General features: G+C 43.8%; 1 protein-coding gene across 1 annotated transcript in view; it reads left to right on the forward strand.

Annotated features, from left to right (window-relative positions):
• LOC126416867 (dachshund homolog 2-like) overlaps positions 1–23,107 on the forward strand; it is an 879,718-nt gene that overhangs the window by 640,024 nt on the left and 216,587 nt on the right. The window contains exon 9 of the mRNA XM_050084750.1: positions 6,993–7,202. Coding sequence (XP_049940707.1) covers positions 6,993–7,202 — 210 coding nt within the window. The remainder of the gene's footprint in view (positions 1–6,992; positions 7,203–23,107) is intronic.

A 23,107-nucleotide genomic window follows, 5' to 3' on the forward strand; every position in this document is an offset into this window, starting at 1 on the left:
TGCCGAAGCACTAAGACTGGAAAAAGGTCAATCGCCATATGGAAACCAGAGGAAATCTAATGAGGGTGGATGATATCTCCTCCTTGTAGTCGTCTTGACCTTGAGCTGAACGCCTCAACACACCTCACACTCTTTGACGGCATGTGACAACAACCTAAAGGACTTCTGTTCACTTACTGTTCGTAAACTGAACTATCGGATACGTAGCAGAGATACGGAAATACAGGGTTATTACAAATGATTGAAGCGATTTCACAGCTCTACAATAACTTTATTATTTGAGATATTTTCACAATGCTTCGCACACACATAAAAAAACTCAAAAAGTTTTTTTAGGCATTCACAAATGTTCGATATGTGCCCCTTTAGTGATTCGGCAGACATCAAGCCGATAATCAAGTTCCTCCCGCACTCGGCGCAGCATGTCCCCATCAATGAGTTCGAAAGCATTGTTGATGAGAGCTCGCAGTTCTGGCACGTTTCTTGGTACAAGAGGTTTAAACACTGAATCTTTCACATCACTATGCGTGAAACTTGCCCGCACGCTTTCAACCGTTTCTTCGCTCACTGCAGGCCGACCCGTTGATTTCCCCTTACAGAGGCATCCAGAAGCTTTAAACTGAGCATGCCATCGCCGAATGGAGTTAGCAGTTGGTGGATCTTTGTTGAACTTCGTCCTGAAGTGTCGTTGCACTGTTATGACTAACTGATGTGAGTGCATTTCAAGCACGACATACGCTTTCTCGGCTCCTGTCGCCATTTTGTCTCACTGCGCTCTCGAGCGCTCTGGCAGCAGAAACCTGAAGCGCGGCTTCAGCCGAACAAAACTTTATGAGTTTTTCTACGTATCTGTAGTGTGTCGTGACCATGTGTCAATGAATGGAGCTGCAGTGAATTTATGAAATCGCTTCAATCATTTGTAATAGCCCTGTAGAAGACGCGGAAATAGAAGTACATCACCTTCAGATGTGCTTTCAGACATAGAAGACAGTTCGTCACTGTGGGAAGAGCAGGTACTGGTACCACACCTAATCCTTAGCCGTTCGTAGCTTTTGCTCCAGCACAGGTGCCCATGATCAAAATGGGATACTTAACGCTATGAGTTCCCGTCACTCTCTTCTCTTCTATATTTCCCTAAGTTAGACAAGTTAGACGCATCGTCTTTTAGGTCAGATGTTGCCTGTACGCTTTAGCTCGAACAGCTACATTTGAGTATTTACAAAACTTTGAAGTTATGTTATTCGTCGTACCGTTCACTCAGAATTAAAGAATACAGTAAGTCAACTATGATCGCTGTTGATACCATACTTTTTTTTCCGAAGTAGGCTTGCGACCCACCGAACCCAGCGCAAGGCTGCAGCGCTGCCTTCGAGAGCAGGAGTAGCCGGCTGTTAACGACGCTTCGTGATCCGCGCTAATAAAAGCGAATCGTGAGGAATCGGTTAGGGCGGCGAACGCCATTAGTGGTGACCCGGCGACGCCCCGCCAAGCTGCCGATTTACGACCCGCCGGCGGACAATAATTCCTGACGATGACGCCCTGCTAGGTGTACGAAACGAAGCGATGACGCCCGACTGCGTTCTGTTTCCTAATGGTGCGCGCCACCGCGGCTATTAAAACCGGCGGGAGTTGCCGTCTTTTACAAATATGAACACTCCATTTCTCTCCCGTCTCTCTCCCTGTACTTCTCTTATCCTCTTCCAGCGTTACCCACCCGAACTTCTCTTTTTTTAAACTCCGCGCTCCACCGGCGTTTACTTTAGAACACCGAACGTCACGCGAGCTGTTAGTTAATGTACGGGCTGTACTACTATATTTAATTTCCTTCTCGTTTCGTTATACATTTTTCAGCGGCCGGTATTTCTCATATATCTCGTTAGCGGGCGGCGGTATTAAAATTTATGGCGCGTTTGTATTAATGTAATGATCGTGCAGCGCCAGGGAGATGGACAAAGGCAGTATTGGGCAATAGAGGGAGAAGCTCGGCGTGTATTTAATTACGTCCAGATGTTTACGAGACATTTTCGGTAATGGGAGTGTATAATAATAATAGGTGTGTTGGCGCGGCCGGCGGTCCCGGGTTGTTATCCGGCGATCTGTTTGTTGTAAGGTTACACGGGCGGTCTTGTTAGCGGCGCAGCATCAGATGCGCGCGAGCCTGTGATTGCCACTCTGCGCGCCGGATGTTTGCTCTGGCCCGCCGTAATAGCTTACGTGCTTTCTGGCGCGCGCGGCAGTCGCCGTGACACACTTTTACTGCCGTCGGCAGGTAGCGTCGGAGCCCCACGGGCGCCGGTATTGGGCTCTAGCGTCGGCTGTGTTCGAGCTCCGCTATTTTCCACCCTAGAGCACCGTCCTCAACAATTCGGGGTCGAGGACGTCCTAAAAATTCTTAACAGAACGACCTCTGGTACTGTAAGTACCCTCCGCAACACACCGTAAGGCCGTCGGCACACGGACCGTGCTATCGAACGATAACGTTGAGCGTGCCAAGTTCAATGTGCTGCTGAACGCTCAGGGACGATGCGACTTGTACATACGGTACGTGGGCCCCAACGTGGTACACGCGATCGCAGCGCACTCCAGCGGTAGTTGTGGGATGTTTCTAGTTAGTAAATCACACTGTTTACTCAAAGGGCGCGCGTAAAATTCCCACGTTAGCTCTATTAAAACGCACATTTCCTCCATCGTCCACGAAAAGGAAAGTACCATCTCCAATCAATAAGGACACAGGCTTATAAAAGTTCCATTACAAACATTCCGGTACAAATTTGGAATACTTCTCCGCATAAGATAAACATTATTCCATCACTTCCACAAAAAAAAAAAAAAGAAAAAAAAAATTAAAAAAAAAATGGTTCAAATGGCTCTGAGCACTATGGGAGTTAACATCTGAGGTCATCACTCCCTTAGAACTTAGAACTACTTAAACCTAACTAACCTAAGGACAACACACACATCCATGACCGAGGCAGGATTCGAACCTGCGACCGTATCAGTCGCGCGGTTCCAGACTGAAGCGCCTAGAACCGTTTGGCCACACCCACATTTTAGTAAAACACCAAGGTCAATCTTACTTGATCACTGTTCCTATCCGGTGGCAGAATCTTTGTAACAAGTGAATTATGAAGCATAAAAGAAAAAGGAGCAAAATATCTTTATACAGTTAGCGCAAGCTGTCATGTAGATTAAGCCAATCGAACAACGTCACCCCTCAAAAAAAGGTGAACTTATATTTACATAACATAAAATATTATAGTACATACTTATATTAAACTAATAATAAAGTATCAGAACCTAATAAAAACGCGAATGTTAGGAAAAAAAGTTAGAAGTGTTGCGACGCGAACCACCGCCCCAATAATTAACTTTATTGAGAGAAGTAACACTACTTATTACGCTAAACCAACAATAGGACACATATTTTTAATCATAGTATGTTACCTCTTGCTGAAAACCTTAATCCTAGATATTTTACTAATTGAAATTTAATTATAACAAATTGTACCAAGAACAATGCGTTTTGGGTGGATCTTGAGTGTGTCTCTGCCTTCAAATAGCCTACCCTCATAATACGCAAGTTACAATAATTGTTTTGCCACGAATATGATGTTCCTCATTATTTTATTGGAACGAATCCACCGTGAAAACGGGTTTTCCAGTTATTCTCAATTTGCTGGTGCTCAGAAACGGCATGTATACATATAGCCTTGAAATGAATGCCAATATGGCGCCTCACAACTCTGTACTGAAGGGAGACGGCGTGTGTGTGACGTAGGTGGCGTTGTGCAATCTCATTGTTCAACGCTCACACGCACGCTCAGAATATCTGACATGCCAGATATTGCTCTGCACGTTCGGAAAGACTCCCGAACGTGCTATTCCACGCTATGACGTCAGAAACTCGACACGCTCAACGCTCAACGTTCGGATGCACGGTCCGTGTGCCAGCGGCTTAAAGTCTTCCTCTCACGGAACGTGGAAAGGTACGTGAACGAAGAGCTGGTGACGTCACAGTGTGGAATTCCACTTTCTGCTAGAGTGCGAAGGGTGACATGAAGAATCTGGCACTCAGAGTTTTGCCTTACGAGAGGAACGTGGCCAATACCATGCGACGTCGTTTTCATGTCACAAGCAGAACTTGGGAGCCGCCATATTGTGTGGAGATAATCTGCGTATTTGCTGTTTTTTTATTCTCTATTCTAGAGTGCGTGGTATGAATGTAAGCTGATTCAAAGCATCAGAACACTGAGAAGGTCTTGAAAACCCGTTATGTTTTGGTTGGCAGGAGAGCCAACACCGGGTTACTAGAGGAGGCCGAAAGGCACGCGTTTTAGCTCACGCAGGCTGGCGTGAGGCCTGGAACAGGACAAGGAAATTAGAATTTAGAAAAACGGACGTAGCTGGTGGAATACTTAACTTTAATCCGTTAATGAAGAACGTCGGTCTTAACGGTACATGATTCACAATATCAATGACGTAGCTGAAGGCTTTGCTAAACTATCGTCTCGGCAAATGAGAGCGTATTTTGTCAGTGAACCATCTCTAGCAAAGTTGGTTGTACAACTGTGGCGAGTGCTAGGAAGTCTCTCTAGACCTGCCGTGTGGCGGCGCTCGGTCTGCAATCACTGATAGTGGCGACACGCGGGTCCGACGTATACTAACGGACCGCGGCCGATTTAAAGGCTACCACCTAGCAAGTGTGGTGTCTGGCGGTGACACCACACGTTATTTTAGGTACGACTTGTGATAATATTATGATAGGAAATTACATATCTGTAGTTAAAGGCTTTCCATATTTAATACCTTCAGTGTAACACTGAAGCGCCAAAGAAACTGGTATAGGCATGCGTATTTAAATACAGAGATATGTAAACAGGCAGAATACGGCACTACACCGAGCGAGGTGGCGCAGTGGTTACACACTGGACTCGCATTCGGGAGAACGACGGTTCCATCCCGCCTCCGGCCATCCTGATTTAGGTTTGCCGTGATTTCCCTCAATCACTCCAGACAAATGCCGGGATGGTTCCTCTGAAAGGGCACGGTCGACTTCCTTCCCCATCCTTCCCTAATCAGATGAGGCCGATGACCTCGCTGCCTGGTCTCCTTCCCCAAACAACCCAACCCAATACGGCACTGCGGTCGGCAGCAGCTATATAAAACAACTAGTGTCTGGCGCAGTTGTTAGATGGGTTACTGCTGCTACAATCGCAGGTTATCAAGATTTATGTGAGTTTAAACGTGGTGCTATAGTCGGCACACGAGCGATGCGACACAAAGTCTCCGGGGTAGCGTACGACCATATCACGACTGTACTGTGAATATCAGGAGTCTGGTAAAACATTAAATCTCCGACATCGCTCCGGCCGGAAAAAGATCCTGCAAGAATGGGACAAACGACGACTGAAGAGAATCGTTCAACGTGACTGAAATGCAACCCTTCAACAAATTTCTGCAGACTTCAGTGCTAGGCCATCAAAAAGTGTCAGATATGGGCTTTCGGAGCCGGAGGCCCGCTCGCGCAACCTTAATGACTGCTCGACACAAATTTACGCCTCGCCTGGGCCCGTCAACACCGACATCGGACTGTTGATGACTGGAAACATGTTGCCTGGTCGGACGAGTCTCGTTTCAAAATGTATCGAGCGGATTGAGGTGTACGGGTATGGAGACAACGTCACAAATCTATGGACCCTGCATGTCAGCAGGTGACTGTTCAAGCTGCTGTGTGGCGTGTGCAGTTGGAGTGATATTTATTTATTTATTTATTGCCAAATTATAGACCTGTTACCTGAAGTTTTCAGACAGGTCGTACATCTTACAATTTTCGTTTTTCACCTTTTTACAGTTTTCTTTTCTTTTGTTTTATCTACAACATTTACAAAGAATAATACTTTTCAAAGAACAATAATTTAAGGTTGAAATGTAAATAAAATTTTGTTGTTTTTTTAAGAAGAAAAACGAAAACGATAGCAGCTGGCGACACTAAGTCTCAATGAAAATCATCGACTTTTTACGATGGTTGATGTTTCACTTTGTATGACGACAATATGTTTTCAGAAGGTTGTGGCCCATAGCTCGTACATATTTCAAGAATGCCACGTTTACCGCCAAAAGCTTCTGATAAAATTTCTGTATGAAGCATCCAGTGTCGGTCCAGAGACCATTATTAGGTTCACAATCGAATTTACATCAATCATATTAGGCGATGTAAAATCATTGGCGTCAGGCAATAAAACCCATGAAGTCGTCACTGTTACAGCTGCAACGTGACAACATTATTATTTGACGTCAAACGATTTTATGTCGTCTAATATGGTGTTGAGCCAACGGTCTTGCCACACTGATAACATCCGTTCCCGTCAGATCATCGAAGCTAAGCACTGTCGGGATGGGCTAGCAATTGGATGGGTAACAACCCGGTCTACCGAGCGGTGTTGGCATATAGGGTGCACTCACCACTTGTGAGGCAAACTGAGGAGCTACTTGATTAATAAGTAGCGACTGCGGTCTCGTAAACTGACATACGGCCTGGAGAACGGTGTGCTGACCACATGCCTCTCCACATCTGCATCCAGTGACTGCTGCGGGCTGAGGATGACATGGCAGCCGGTCGGTACCGTTAGGCCTTCATGCCCAGTTCGGGCGAAGTTTAGTTTACTTTAGTTTTAAATGATGTTGTACATGGTTTTCTGAATAATGGTCTCTGTACCAAAACTGGTTGTTAAATAAAAGAATTTTATCAGGAGCTCTTGGCAGTTATGATGACGGTCTTGAACTATATGGCAGTAGCTCGCCCCAGATAGCCAGCTTCACGTGATTGAGTGGTCCAGAAGTCGTGTTGCTGCTTCTCGGTGGCCCTCTCCTGTTTTGAAGTAGTTGGAAGCTGCGGGGCACCGTCTGCGCACAGTGTATCGGAGGGTCAGATTCGTGGTGAGACAGAAGGACGGGCTCAGGCGGTGAGTGGCAGCGGGTGTTTTGCGTTGCAGGCGAGCTGAGCGACGCGGGCGAGATGGCGGGCCCGCACCCGGGCTCGGAGTCCCCGCACGCGCTCAACTACTCTGCGCTGGGCGCCGCCGGGGTGCCCACCGCGGAGGGAGTCTCCTCCACAGAGACGCTGCTGCGGAACATCCAGGGCCTGCTCAAGGTCGCCGCCGACAACGCGCGCCAGCAGGAGCGGCAGATTAACTACGAGAAGAGTGAGTACCCCGCCACACTAACCACTACTGCCTACAAGGCGAAACAATGTTGAGCAGTAAACGTACTACATATAATTCACTTTAGGCATGGCTACTTCTGAACCTCCATAACGTCCTTACTGTGGACGCTGGGTTTGAGAGGCAACCTTCTTGGTGTACTGCCGCGTCATCTCATAAAATATACTGACGGAAAAAAAAATCGCAACACCAAAAAATGATTAACGTAAAATAAGGAAACTTCGGAAATACATTTGCCTAGGTAACATCGACAACGATCGGGAGAGTAGTATACTGACCACATGCACCTCTGTACCGCATTCAATGGCGGTATTGACAGAGGATGTCACGGCGGTCGGTCGGGAAAACTGGCCCGTCTAGCTTCAGAATGTGGAAGTTTGCTGACTTATTTTATAAGATGACGCGACAGTAAACGCTAAATGATATGAATGATGGTTCCCTTGGAAGTAATTTCAGTAGTTTAGCAAAAAATAAACGCCATCTTCTTGGTGTACATCAGGAGTGTCCAACCTGCGGCCCAAAGCAAGTATCAATTCGATCCAAGAAGTGAGCATCCGTCACACGACTGGTAGGGAAAAAATCCATAAAATTGCGTTTACGTAAAGTGACCGTACACTGTAACACAGTCCTAAAGACAGGTTGAAATACGCTGCTATACTTTTCGTTCTGATTCAAGAATGGGAAAATCGATTTCAGAATTTTCGAAATAACAGTCAAATCTTTTATAGTTATTAGACAACTTCCACAAGCAACAGAGATACGCTGCCAGAAGATTTTCAAATGGAATGCACAGAGTTGCTGCCTGACATCCAGCTATAGGAAAAATTTGATCATGTATCTTTGTTGGACTTACGAGAAACCATAGCTGCCCAGAGACAAATACCCCTTGTTGCACAGTCATGCGTTAATGTCATCTTTGTTCGGAAGCAGGTATGTTTTTGAAACAGTTGTTTTCAAGAGCAAAGAACACGGTGTGTAAAAATACAGCCAATATATCAGATGAACACCTTGAGAACACCCTGAGAACTGCAACTTCTACGATCGAATCTGATGTTGATACATTATTTTCCAAAATTCAAAATGAAACATCACATCAATTCTATTATTTTTAATTGCATATAAAATTATTAATGACATCTCAGTAGTTTCTTAAATGTGTTAAGTGTATACCTCCGGCCTTGCCTTTCATTTTTTCGGCGATTCTTGACAATGTTAAGAATTAGTATATTACGTGCAGACCAAAAATACTCATGTTCTTCCAGTGTGGCCCAGGTAGCTAGAAGACTGGACACCCTGGTCTAGATTTAACGCTTTATTTATAATGTTGCTCCAAAGCAACACTGATATCCATTAGCGATTACTTCTAAAACATTCTAACTTCTCACAGTCATCCAGTAGCTACGCTCAGTCGGTAGTGTCTATTGCTGTTGTGTTTGTTACCATGTAGCACATACTACGAAGTGTTGCGCTGGAGCTTTGACTGCCTGATGGCAAGTACCTTTTCCCTTTAGTTTTATCATGAATGTGCTTTATAAAACAATTACAGGGATCTTTGTAATGATTTACGTAGCAAAAAAGTAATATTGTACTCTCTGGAAAGACTTGCTTGTGAATAACTTTCAATACAAATGTATGCATCATTTAAATTAAATTACCAGAAGTTATCTGTGAAATGCTTACAGACACATTCTCAAAAGTGAAGTTCATAGGCGAAATTACTAATCACTTTAAAATAAATACAGGTGCCTAGTGGCTTATCTCCAGTCCCCTCCAACAGTGTGTTGTAAATAATAGTAAAAATTTAGAAAGAAAAATTGAATGTCGAGTATTACAGATACTCTTGGGACGAAAGAAACATCATGTTATAGTAAACTGGGTGGCATTTCAAGACGATTTTGCCTGACTATCTGAAATTGCAACTGATGCAGAAATGCAAGCAAATCCCTTGGACCATATAGGAAGTACAGCTAGCTAAATAAGCTCTGGAGAGAAAACCAAATTTATCGCTGACATGGAAGAACTGCACCACAGCTTTTTTATAGACAGGCATAGGTCAAACAGTCAAGTATTTAAGAGAAATAATCAAAGAGAATGGGTTAGAAAAGACTGACAGACATGAAAGAATATGCTAGATGGAAAAGTTGTACATATTTCGTATTTCGAAGTCACTCTTTTGGACATGGTATATTTTTCAAATCAATGTACATATGCAACTTATAATGCCAAGTACCCAAGGAGAAAACAGTTTACCTAAACATGTCCGTTATCATAATATGGGCTATTGCGGTACTCATCCTTTCACCTCCATAGAAGCAGCAGGAATCGCCAATAAAAAGTGCTGGACGCAGTAAGCAGTTTCATAGCTAATACTGGGTAGTACCTGTAAAAGTGCAACAGAATTTATGGTCATAGTGAAGCGGCGAACTGCTTTAGTTCTCCTGAAAAAGGAACAAAAAGCTTAAACGGCACAATTAGTGGCAGGAAAATCTTACAGACTGAGAAGCCACAGGCACGACGCATGAGAAGCCTCAAGTGAAACTCTTTATGAGCTCTTCGTGGTACCAATAATCACACTTGTTTGCAGGCAGAAAGTGCTCTTTAGAAAAAACCCACGAGGAATGTAGCGAGTACGAAATGGCTTTCAAGAGAACTGCGGGGCATTGTAGGAGCGTAAATGCTAATATACGACTGCATTCAAGCACAGCAATTTAGAAAGCTGGCTTTGAAGCAAAAGGCATTTAAAAAATCTATGGAGAATCGCACTCAATTACTGCATGATGTGGGTAGCAGCGAAGTAGAGTCTATCTCGTACTCGCGGCATTAAATTGTGATTACATTCTGTAGCGTTTTACCGGACGAAGTAAATACGTCGATCCAAGTTTTTGTAAAAATTTTCTAAATTTCGAAAACCTTTAGGGTGTTATTTTCTAAGAAAGTCAGTGATCGGGGCAATGGTGAAGTGTTACTCGTACAGATACGTCTCGATCACATAAATTATACTTTTTACAATTGCCGTTTCGACCATTGCTGTCTTTAGATCATATAAATATTCAGATGTAAGTGTCAACGTCAAAATCAATATATCTCGGTACATAGTAAGTGCTACTGCAAATGGCGGTGGTTTCGGATCAGTGGAACGCACGTTACAGGCGGTCTGGTTCGGAGCTGTCCCTGTAGTAACCTAACCGATTTGTAACAGTTCGTTGTGTCACTGTGGTGCCAGCTGCCGCTCAAATTGCTGCTGTAAATGCAGTACGATGCGCCAGAACCATAAACCGAACGCGATGGTCTTCCCTCTCGGCAGTGCCAAATGGCCGTCCGCATTCAAGTCGTCTTGCGACCATACATTTTCGTGGCTACCGCTGCCAGCAATCATTTACAGTGGCTACATTCCTGCCAAGTCTTTCGACAATATCGCTGAAGAAACATCAAGCATCCAGTAGCGCTATTACACGCCCTCGTTCAAACTCAGTGAGGTACTAAAAATGGCATCTTTGTCCCTTAAAAGATTTCTTAACTAACATCAGCTCATCACGTCCAATCTCATAGGCAGCTAACGCTCACGAGCGTTACATTGTGGGTTTAAAGCAAACCTGATTAGCATCTTCATAGTGGCGTTTCTAGCACCATTCCAATACGAATGGCGTGAAATCTGATTAGAAACCATCTTTCAGATATAGAAACGCTTCTACCAACTTCCGTTCATGTTGCAAAACGCCCTTTTGGTGTTGTGTTTACATTAGTGTAATTGCTATTAACTGCAGATGAATTTCCATCCCATGTCCTTAATAGCTCTTAGCTCTGTCCTCGGAATATCCTAGAAATTAGCCATAGATTTGCCTCTCCGACAAGGATTACTACCACCTAGTGTAGAGAACAACAAAAACGGACGCTCAAAGAAATCACTTTGAGAGAGAGGTGTATTCAGGAATATGGTTCAAATGGCTCTGAGCACTATGGGACTCAACATCTGAGGTCATCAGTCCCCTAGAACTTAGAACTACTTAAATCTAACTAACCTAAGGACATCAAACGCATCCATGCCCGAGGCAGATTCGAACCTGCGACCGTAGCGGTCACGCGGTTCCCAACTGAAGCGCCTAGAACCTCACGGCCACACCGGCCGGCCATGAATATGGAATGGCAGAAAACATCCGGTTTGTAGCGCATAGAACTCGATTAATCAATGTGAAAAACTCGTAGGCTAAATTTTGATGGCATAGAATGTACCAGATACAGATGATAAACTACCTAGCTTTCCATTAGTGTACCTCTGTCGGAGTACGTGGCATTCCCCACAGTTTAAATATGGCTCCACCGCGATGGAATTAACGCCCGTTATTTTGTGATGAATAGTGCATATGTTGCGGCCGTGATGCTAACTACATTTGAACACTTGTTATATACAGGTCACCGATGACGCTGATATACGACGTAGGTTGGGGAAAAAAGGAAGTGCCTGTTCCGATGTACAGCGAATAATTGCCCTGCGAGCGGTATGCTGTCGGGGGGTTGGTTTCCATTTTGAACAGAGTTTAAACACTGTCAATTAACGCAGCCTTTTATTGGAATCAAAACAACTGTGCTATTCGCAGTTATTCCAGGAATTGCCATCCATTATCGGTTCAGCTTACCGGTTGTTTGCGAAGCACTTAACCTGCGCATTCCTGTCTAAGGCTAATGACTTCAATTTCCCGTACAAATTAATCCAGCTTCTATGTTATTGCACGTTCCACGAAATAAAGTCGCACTATTTCTTTTCCCTATCTTGCGTCAATTTGTTCTCTTCTAAAACCCAAATTAATCAGGACCAGTTACACTTTTCTATGAAATTTGCATGGGTGTCTCGGAGATTGATTATTCTTCTTTAGACGCACTGTTTAATTCTTGCATTATGTAATACAAGTTGTTCAGTTTAATACTTTCGAACGAAATTGCTAAGACCAGCAGGAAGGGAGACTGCGAGAAAAAGATTCGTCATATTCAAATATTGTGTCCGTCTTCAGAATACTAAAACACTGCACTATTTCAGTTTCGCTACGTGTTAGAGCACGTTTGCTAATGATGAGGAAGTGCTTCGTACTATATTTAAGATTAACTGATGCTTGTTGATAATATTCATTTGTGTTTCACATTAAGAGTTTCGTACGTCTTTGCGTGTTATACATACCGTATGGTTAGTAAGTAGTTCTATACTGATTTCCGGATAACACTTGTTTCTCTACATCATGTCTTTCATTATGGTGCTTAGATTATTCCGTACGAGACAGCTTATACGTGTTTTTACTCTCAGTAGCTTCTCTTCGCGTTACCGTGAGGAATCTGATATTGCCTACTTGATCGTGCAGTCTATCTTCTAATGCTCGGACACCTGTGAATGAATGCAAATAAGCGCCAATAAATAACTATCCATCTGCCACTCAATCAACTTAATACGCACCATATATCAGCGGCGACCCCAGGGTATCATTTAACACCACCTGCACCATAGATGGGCGGTTATTGATCCGACCGTCTTGGGTTGCGGCAGACAAGAAGAAAGAAAAACAAGAACAACTCGTGTTATTGCATCCCTCCGTATTCAACCACTGTCCGAGGACAAGGACCGAGAGAGATAAATTAGTGATTTGTTTCACTGATCATTTTCACAGGCTAAGTAGTTACAATCTGAATACACCAGCCGACGGACATACGTAACACATATCCTCTGTGGCTCTGAGATGCTTCTGTATTAGTGCGCTGTGTGTAAAATTAGTGAAGGTGAGGCAGAGGAATACGTACAGAACGAGGAATGGGTATTTCTGTGGTTTTTGTGGTATATGACGTGGCTGAGTTGAAACGGGCTCTAGGTTCCCAATGTACTATAGACTACCCATCTGATGAACGGACGTGTTCTCTGCCCGTTTTACTGCGTCTGAATCCATCTTAAAGAAACCACACGCACACACAAAACCAAGGATGAAAATCATGTGTGAGCCAGTCCAAACAAATCAGCATCTGCATCTGCATGTATGTTTGGCATACGTGGCACAGGTCGTCACATGAAACATATAAATCATTTAGTTTGTAATTCCATTCTACGACTGAATCACCAACAATATCATTGTGATACATGAGCGATATGTGTCACAGTTCGAACTGTATCATGATGTCAAGGTAAAGGACAAATCGACGTCTCTTCCATAATGTAAACCTTGTGAGTTCCTTTAACACCGTGAGACAGTTTTAACAGTATCGGGTCTAACCGCTGTTTCAAAGGCTTTCCGTCAAACGTCTACCAGTGACAGAACACTTAATGGGGAACAATTACTGCTAGAGACAAAATGTTCACTGAAGCTTCCAGGAAATGTTAAGCGTCTTTTATAATGGATATTGTCCCTGAGAGCAGCAGCGTGCAGGTGCTCTGCGGCGTACGTGATCTACGTATGTTGCTTACAATCCAGTCATCCGCTCCGCGAGAAAGAAGGCAGGCCGAGATTTTCAAATAGCTTTCTCCGCTTAGAGGCACTCATTCTTAAACTTTTCGGGTTGAAACTCACTCTGTCAATTTACTGGTGTAGGTAGAGTATACATGCAGCACACATGGTTAGTAGGACCTGCTAGTTCGGTGTAACCTCGTCGTCCTAGGGACGGCAAAGCAATAAAAAGACACATCAGCGAACGAAAGTTGTTCCCCATGACGTGGTGTATCACCCCAAGACGTTTGAGGCAAAGGAATTGAAACATCCTGTTGTATACTATAATTCTGACCTTACTAGGATCGTACAGCCTCGAAAAATATTCATGAGACAGAGTCAAGATTTTCACGTAAACTTTATTGCTGGTACACGATACTCTTCCCACAGATACCAATGAACCACCATTTATCATATTCTACATTTGCTCTACATTTTCGTTCCACTAAGTATAATTTACGACGTTCATCGTAAACTCTGTCGGAATAATTGACCACATGTTTCTGTTTTTTTTTATTTATTTATTTATTTTTTTTTTTTACTGTATGTGACTCAAGGGATATTAGAAGTTGGTAAGTAATTGAGAATCTATAAAGAGTCACAGTAAGTATTTTTCGTTCGATTTGGCCCGCAGCGTACAACACGTTATAATATGATATTTCGGAAAGGAAAGGCCCACACTAACTGCAGAAAGTCTAATATTCTTTATTACAACAACTGTTTCGGCTTTATTGCCATTCTCAAATAACCTACGAATGCGACATTGGTGAAATTATTTACATGCGTGGTAGTTGTCCATGCGAATAATTGTACGCTGGAATAGTACATTGGTACTTGTTCCTAGTTTGATTTGATGTTCAAATTACACCTAAACGGCGACTGTCTGATTCTCAGAGATTACGTGAAATTAGTAGTTATAGACGTATGGAATACGTTTTATCACTTCCTATAAAGCACGATTTGACATTTATTTGACAGTTCTTTTACTCTGATGCTATATGTTTTACAAAGTATTTTTAGCTAAGCAACGGTAGTATTTCACTGACTCGATTTTGCTGAAAAACTTATTTTTGGTTTGAGTAGGTTTTGTTCTCGACGTGTACTATATATTTTCATGATGCAATATGTCAATAAAGTTTTCCAGATAATACTTACGTTTAACGTCTGTATCTCCGTTTAGTATTTCGTGTGGATAGTCTACTGTGAAATATAGCATTATCTTTGCTTAGCCAACTATACTGTGTAAACATACAGCATCAGAATAAACGAACTGTAAAATAAATGACAAATCGTACTTTACTGTAAACTAACTACCAAATAAGTGACAAAGCGTATTCCATACATTTATAATTACTGCATGCCACGTAATCTCTACGAATTCGATAATGACAGATTAAAACGGACGTCAAATCGAACTAGACGTGAGTACCATTGTGCTATTCCATTGTACAATTATTCACGTGCACAGTCGCCATACATATAAATAATTTCACCAACGTTATATTCGCAGGTTACTTGAAAATGGCAGCAAAGGCGAAACAGCTGTCGTAGTAAAGAATATTAAACTTATTGCAGTTAGTCTGGTCCATTCCTTTTCGAAATCACTGTAAAATTTGCTGATTAATGGAATTTTCGAGTTAAACATTTTTCTTTGATGAACAAGACCAATCTGATATTGTCTCATAAGAAATTTGTGGATACTGGCAGTAACAGAGGTCCTAGTACACATCCCCGAGGTGCCAACTGACTAATATCATTCGTAAAGCACGTAGTCTCGCAGATGTAGCCCTTACCCTAGTTATTCACTAGTGTCTACGTTAAAAAAGTGCGCCGTTTCATCGCAGTGTTCTGTTTCCCTCAGCGATTGACTAACAAAGCTTTGCTATGTCTGTCGTACCCTTTCCTCCTCTGGTTTTCGTCCTGCCGCAGGTGGCCCTAGAGCAAATAGCGATTCGGCAGCGCGCCGTGAGAACCCGCGGCAGGCAAATTACTTGCGCTCGCGCAATAAGCACACTGCGCAGCCCGACTTAGTGCAGCTGTTTTTCTTCCGATAGCGGAGAGATATCACGGCAAACGGCCGCTGATAAGTGCCGGTCGGACGTAATAAAGTTCCGTCAGCCACCCGTTTCACATGAAACACAGTAAATTTTCCTTTACAAACAATGTGATTTTAATATACCTGCCAAATAGCTTCTATATCTTTTATCTCTCACGTTCGTAATACACGACGCGTGGTTATGTTTCTCCGAGCGGACGGAATAACGCGCGGTGAGGCGGGCCTAGGATAAACGGTAAGGAACGCCCATTCACTGTAGACGTCCGCTTGTAATTAGCTGTCCATTTGCTGTGCCGGAGATCTCGCCGCCAGATGCCGCCTCCATGTCTCCACTACAAATGACTATCCGGCTCTAAATCTGACAGTTCGTTTCGCACCGTAAATAAGCACAACAGTTGTTTTCTTTTTTACTCATTATTTGTATTACAACTGAGCCTCTGTGAATCATTTGTTAGTAGCTAGTATCACTTTCTATGTTTAGGTTTTCTACTCTTGCCGTTTCTGACACTATGCTAGTCTTTCATATTACTACGCGTCCTCACTCGTTGCCACAGTGACATATCTCTAGAACCAATCCGACATTCTTCTGCCTAGAAAGCCTTGTCTAATGTCGTTCCACCATCTGCAGCGTATCAAATCCTACTGCAGCTAACCCACATCACAAGCGAAACCATATTCTTTCCCATTACCCCAACGATCGACAGAGCTTGCTAAGTTAACTCCCCATCCCCCAACCCGTTTCCATATTCTCTACTTTTGTCACAATCCACAAAAATGTCTGTCTGGTGCTGGTCGGACAACATCCTCCAAGTGTCATTCATAAGCATCAACGTCAACATCCAGGGTAATAAGTTTTACATGTCAGACTTTATAGTCATAAATCTATTAAAAGGCAGTTCTATTTTCCACTTCCACATCTTCATCTACATACATATTCCGCAGGCCAAGATACAGTGGGTAGCGAATGGTACCACGTACCACAACTAGTCAGTTACTTTTCTTCCACTCACAGATACAGCGAGGGAAAAATGACTGTCTTCATGACTCCTTATGAGCCCTTATTTTTAGTTTTAGTTTTAGTTACGTCATGTTCCGTAGATCATTTCCCGATTATTTTATCGATATAATGTGGAATAATTCAGATTGCAAAATATATATACACACATGAATAGTGCTAATATTAATATTACTGAAATTTTTAGTTCTACACATGCAACTATATGTAGAGGTACATTTTTTACCATTTCCGAAACAGAAACTCGTCCATGGAGTAGAAGGAGTTGTCCAAAAGAAATGATTTTAAGCTAGATTTAAAACTTGATCTGCTACCTGCCAGACACTTTATGTTTTTGGGCAAATGATCAACGATTTTTGTTGCTGAATAATGTACTCCTTTTTGAGCAACTGACAGCTTCAAAAACGGATAGGAAAGGTCACTTTTCCCTCTTGTACGTATGAACATCACTGTTCTTCGCGAATTGAGATGGATTATTTGTATCGAATTTCATTAGCGAATATACGTACTCTGATGCTGCAGTTAAAATACCTAACTGCTTGAAAAGGTGCCTACATGACGTCCTTGGGTGACCACCACTAATTATTCTCACTGCCCTCTTTTGTGCAATCAGTACTTTACGTCTAAGTGGTGAGTTACCCCTGAACAGAACGCAGCGGGTTTCTCATTCAGAAATCATGTTTGCCCATTGGTTGATTGTGAGAAGATCATGTTATGCGTGCGTAATACCACCAAGCACACCAGAAAGTGTCGGAATTCGCATGTTACTTCACGAAATAAGCTTGTTTGCCGCAAGACAAGTGTCGAAACGGGTAGTGAGATGACGTCTGGACTCCGAACCTGACTATGAGCACAGGGATCATTGTAGCGGCTCATCTTGACACAACACCAGAGCGAGGCGTGTCTACACACTGCTGTGTCCAACGACAGCAACGTACACGCGAGTGGTACTACTTCGTCTTTCCAGACGAGCTCTGGTTTTGCATACAACATCACGATGGGCGCATCCAAGCGTGAAGGCTCAGAAGATCATCGTCATATGGGCCTAGCACTCATTGTGATGTTGTTGGGTGCTACTGGCTACAAATCACGATCATATTTGGATCGGACAGCAGGTAATTCGTTCAGCAACCGTTACATTTCAGACGTGTTAAGGTTGGTGACCGTGCCCTGTCTTCGGGGTCTCCATAACGTTAACGTTCAACAAGATAACGCTGTCCTCACTTACCTAGATACGGATGGTGGTGAACCAGGACCTGGTGTGATGCTACTGGGTGCCACTGGGTACAAATCAAGATCGCCTTTGGACCGTACAACTGGTTAATCGATCAGCAGCCGTTACATTTCTGGTGTTAAAGTTGGTGACCGTGCACTGTCTTTGGGGCATCCGTGACATTAATTTTCAACAAGACAACGCTGTCCCGTCCTACCTAGAAACAGATATTCTTCGACCAACACCCGGCGTGATGCTATTGGGTACCACTGCGTACAAATCAAGATCGTCTTTGGCCCGTACTACTGGTTATTCAATCAGCAGCCGTTACATTTCTGGTGTTAAAGTTGGTGACCGTGCACTGTCTTTGGGGCATCCGTGACATCATTTTTCAACCAGACAACGCTGTCCTGTTCAACATAGAAACAGATATTGTTCGACCAACACCCGGTGTGATGATACTGGGTGTCGCTGGGTACGAATAACGATCACTTTTGGCTCGGACAGCTGGTAATTTGGTCAGCAGCCGCCAAAAAATGGTTCAAATGGTTCTGAGCTCTGTGGGACTTAACATCTGAGGTCATCAATCTCCTAGACTTAGAACTACTTAAACTTAACAAACCCAAGGACATCACACACATCCATGCCCGAGGCAGGATTCGAACCTGCGACCGTAGCGGTCGCGCGGTTCCAGACTGTAGCGCCTAGAACCGCTCGGCCACTCCGGCTGGCAGCAGCCGCTACATTTCTGATATGTTAAGGCTGGTGACCGTGCCCTATTTTCGGGATGTCTGTGTCGTTAACTTTCAACAAGATAACACAAGACTACGTAATGCTCATTGCTGTCCTGACCTACCCACGTATAGGTAATGTTCGACCAGCATCTGGTGTGATGATATTGGTTTCCATTGGGTACAAATCACGACATCCTTTGGCCAGGGAAGCTGGTAATTTGGTCAGCTGCCGTTACATTTCTGACATGTTAAGGGTGGTGACCGTGCTCTATCTTCGGGGTATCCGTCTCGTTAACTTTTAACAAGATAATGCAATACCACATAATGCTCATTGCTGTTTTGACCTACCTAGATACAGATGGTGTTCGACTTTTGCTCTGCCCGGCACATTTTTCAGATCTCTCACCAGTTGAAAAGATCTGATCACGAGCTTACGAGGGACTCGCATGTCACCACGAGGAGATGAAGCAGCCTGGATGACGTACCCACGTCTGATATTCAAGCTCATTTCGATTCGATGTCCAGCCCGCTGAGAGCCAATGGACGCCTGGCACTATGAGGACCTCTGGAAGTCGCATATTACTGGCGTGGTGTCGACCTCCGCGGCGACAAAGTGCGCTGCTTACCCCGGCGAGCCGGAGAGCGGCTGCTCACGACCGCCATTATGCGGCCCGCGACTCTCATTACAGCGACGGTCGTGGCCGGGCGCGCCGCTTGAGGGCGTCCGTCGTGTGTGGCGCAGGACTTCTGCGCGGATGCCGAGCCTTATAAGAGCACTTCACACTGCGCCGCGCACAGCCGCAAAAATCGCGCGGCATTTTAATGTGCGCCAGCGCGATTGAGAGGTCGCCAATTTATTCGTGCGGTATGCCGTAATGGCGTCCGCCGGCCAGATTTAGTGGCGTCGGCCGATCTATTAACGGCGCCGGGATAATGCGGCCACCTGCCGGTAGGGAGCCGTTTGTCTCCCCAGGGGCGCTAACTATCTCTGCACGCCGCCGCTCCCTTCTATAGAGGCACTCTTCCGTTTGTGGAAAACGCTGCACTGCAGAGGAAACGTCTTTCTACACATTCAAAGCTAATACGCTGTAGCATAGCAGTGGTAGTCACTGCTTTTCTTTGCAGTCGACTTGATCGGTGGAACAAGGTACTGGACAATGGACAATAGAATTCTTCATACCACGCGTGGTAGCGTCCTGACAACGTCCTTGTGTCCCAACCGGGGAGATATTCCTATAGGCTGTCGATTGCGAGACTTAGGAGTGAGCTTTTCGTACGTTTTGGTCTCGGATGCTCAGCCTCAAGTACTTCCTCGAGATCTGTCACTTTGTTTTGGATTCTATAGCCCAGCGGAATGAGTCATAAGCAAGTTCCTGAAAAGAAAACGCATTAACACTCGGCAACTCTAAAGGGTGGCCAACAGACTCGGGGTTCGAACACTTGTGCAGTGGCTGTGCAGAGACATTTTTGCGGATCATGGGCTCTTGCTGCGTAAGTGATTTTTCGCAGAAACTGGCGCACGAAGAATTTGTTTGCCGCGCCTGATTAGCCGAGCGGTCTGAGGCGCTGCAGTCATGGATTGTGCGGCTGATCCCGGCGGAGGTTCGAGTCCTCCCACCTGCATGGATGTGTGTGTTTGTCCTTTGGATAATTTAGGTTAAGTAGTGTGTAAGCTTAGGGACTGATGACCTTAGCACTTAAGTCCCATAAGATTTCACACACATTTGAACTTTTTTCTTAAGAATTTGTTTTTTATCCAGCAGAGTGATTTCTGTTACTGGGAAATATTTAATATATATGTTGAATAATTTAAAACACTGCAACCAGTCACTTTTTTATGGCAATTAATGTTGCTTTTACCAGTTTCAAGCTGGTCTGCCTATCTTCAGACGAGATCTAGGTTAGTCTGGAACGTGAGAGTTTGGTTGTGAGTTGGAGATATCAACGAATGGTAAAGCAAAAGATCTGGTTGTGGTAACAGACTGATCGGCTACTTGTCCTAATGCGTAGCTTCAGTTGGAATGTTAAAATATAGTTGAGAGTTGGCAAAGAATACGAGTGTAAAAGAAATATTTGTTTAAACAAAATGAATTTTCGATACACAACGTTTTTAAATTGTGCAAAAACAGACATAATGTCTGATTGTGATAACCGCAATCAGCGGTTTTACAGTGTTACTTATAATCCGTCTTGATTGCAAAACGTTTATTCGTTATGACCGGTTTCGGTTCCTCTAGAACCATCTTCAGATCTGATATTGCGGTTACAGGAGTAACCCGTCCACACACAGCAACCTTCACATGCTACGTCACATGCTTCTAGAGGAACCAAAACCGGCCATATGAATAAACATTTTGCGATCAAGACGGATTATAAGTAACATTGTAAAATTGTTTTTAAATTGGACTAAAAATATGTAATAATTTCCTGTATACTCATACAGATTCCTACCCACTGAAAATTTGTTATTGTAAATTTTTAATAGCTATGAAAATACTTATAAGATTTAAAGCGAAAAATGCGGGTCGCTGGCAATTCACACTCGCAAGTAGGTGAACTATTCATGTATCAACTCGTAAATACAGTAACAATAATAAGCTAAAAACTATTCGTGCTTCAATTATCTATTGAATCAGCGTAATCTTTGATAACATTTCAAACATTTTTATGAGATCACAAAACAGACAAGAGGTAAATTTCAGGTTTATTTCAGTTTCTCTTCGCCTGACAAAACCAATGTATTGTTTCCGCTTACCTATATCCCCAGAAAGACTAAAAGGTAAAAATTAGAAAGATTTGAGGTGACACAGAGGATTACCAGCAATCGTTCTTCCAGCGAACCATTCTTGACTGGAACCGGCAATGTAGGAAATGGGAGTGATAAACAAAGTTCCCTCCGCTGCATATCAGAAAAGACAACAAGTTAATTTTGCATTGTCATCCAGTTCAGAGCTATGCTTAAGACTTCAAGTACCTAGCTCACTGGGTAGTCTTTAAAATCAACTGCAAAATTTGCGCCAAAGAGACACACAGACAAGAAAGCGAAACCCATCTCCTCCTCCTCCTCCTCCTCCTCCCCCCCCCCTTTGGTCTAACGTGCTCCTCCACCGCATATCGCCTGTGACACATTCCTATCCTATCCGCACAACACGATGATCCTACAAGGCAGCTGAGATATCAGGGGTTACTGACCTTTTCACACAAACCGTCACTTGTATTGATCAGACAGACAAGAAAGCGAGTTAATACTACATTGTCATTCCCTTCTGTACAACTGTTTACGACAATTTTTTTCAGAAAAGACTTCCTAATTCTTAAATTCATGTCAGATAACGTATTTCCCCTTTTCTAGAAAATATTTTATTTGTATTGCAAATCTGCACTTCGTATCATCTTTACTTCTGTAATCGTGCTACTTTGCTCACCAAATTGTGAAAACGGTTTACTATTTTCAGTAACTGATTTCCTCATCTAATTCCCTCAGCATCACATGATTTAATTTCATTACATTCTTTTACTTTTGTTGAACTTCACCCTTCATACACATATTTTAGATTTGAACCCCTTTCTCTACCGGGAAAATAAAGCTACACTTCTGGATCCCGTGAAATATCACTAAGCAACAAACAGTGCTTACTACCGAATGATGAGACGCAGTTGTAAGACGCTCAACGCGTGCTCAGAAGGTTGGTGGTTCACATCTGTGTCCAGCCATCGCAATTTAGGCTTTCCGTGAATTTTCTAAGACACTTAAGGCAAATGCCACGGCGTTCCCTGCGAAAGGGCGCGACGGATTTCCTCCCCTCATCCTCCACCAACATAGTTTATGCTCCGTCTCTAAACCCTAACCTTCCCTCCTTCCACAACACAGACTTGCATACATTGCTTTTACACACTGTGTAACAAAATGAAATGAACGGAGATATCTAATGTGACGCCACGATTTCTAAGCGTTGCAGTCTTTTGTAGCTGTGGCTAAGAAAGCACGTTAGAACCAGCAGCGCACGACGCCTCTGCGCGGCTTCCAGCAGACGGCGGTCCGTGGGTTCGAACCCCGCCGGCGTCCCAGAGCACGCCGGTCGCTTGAGGCATGGCCGCAACAGCACAATGCATTCCACGCGCGCCGTCCTCGCTCGCGGCATTAATTTAATTAAATTTGCCAATTTAGGTATGGAATAATCTCTGGCGGACGTGACGGCTTTCGTTCTTCTTGTTGTTGCTCTGCCGGCTCATGCCGTACCAATAAAATACCGCCGCATTCGTTCTCTAAGTGCCGCTCTGCCATGCGTGCCTTAAAACTCGGTCTGCGCGTTGCTTCTCAAAGAGGTGTGTGCCGAAACGTATTCTCTGACCCGCCACTCAATAAATCGTGAAAAATACCACTCGTCTGCACTACGCACGTTTCACGTTTTAT

The sequence above is a fragment of the Schistocerca serialis genome, chromosome 8, assembly GCF_023864345.2.
Source record: "Schistocerca serialis cubense isolate TAMUIC-IGC-003099 chromosome 8, iqSchSeri2.2, whole genome shotgun sequence".
Taxonomy (NCBI): Eukaryota; Metazoa; Arthropoda; class Insecta; order Orthoptera; family Acrididae; genus Schistocerca; species Schistocerca serialis.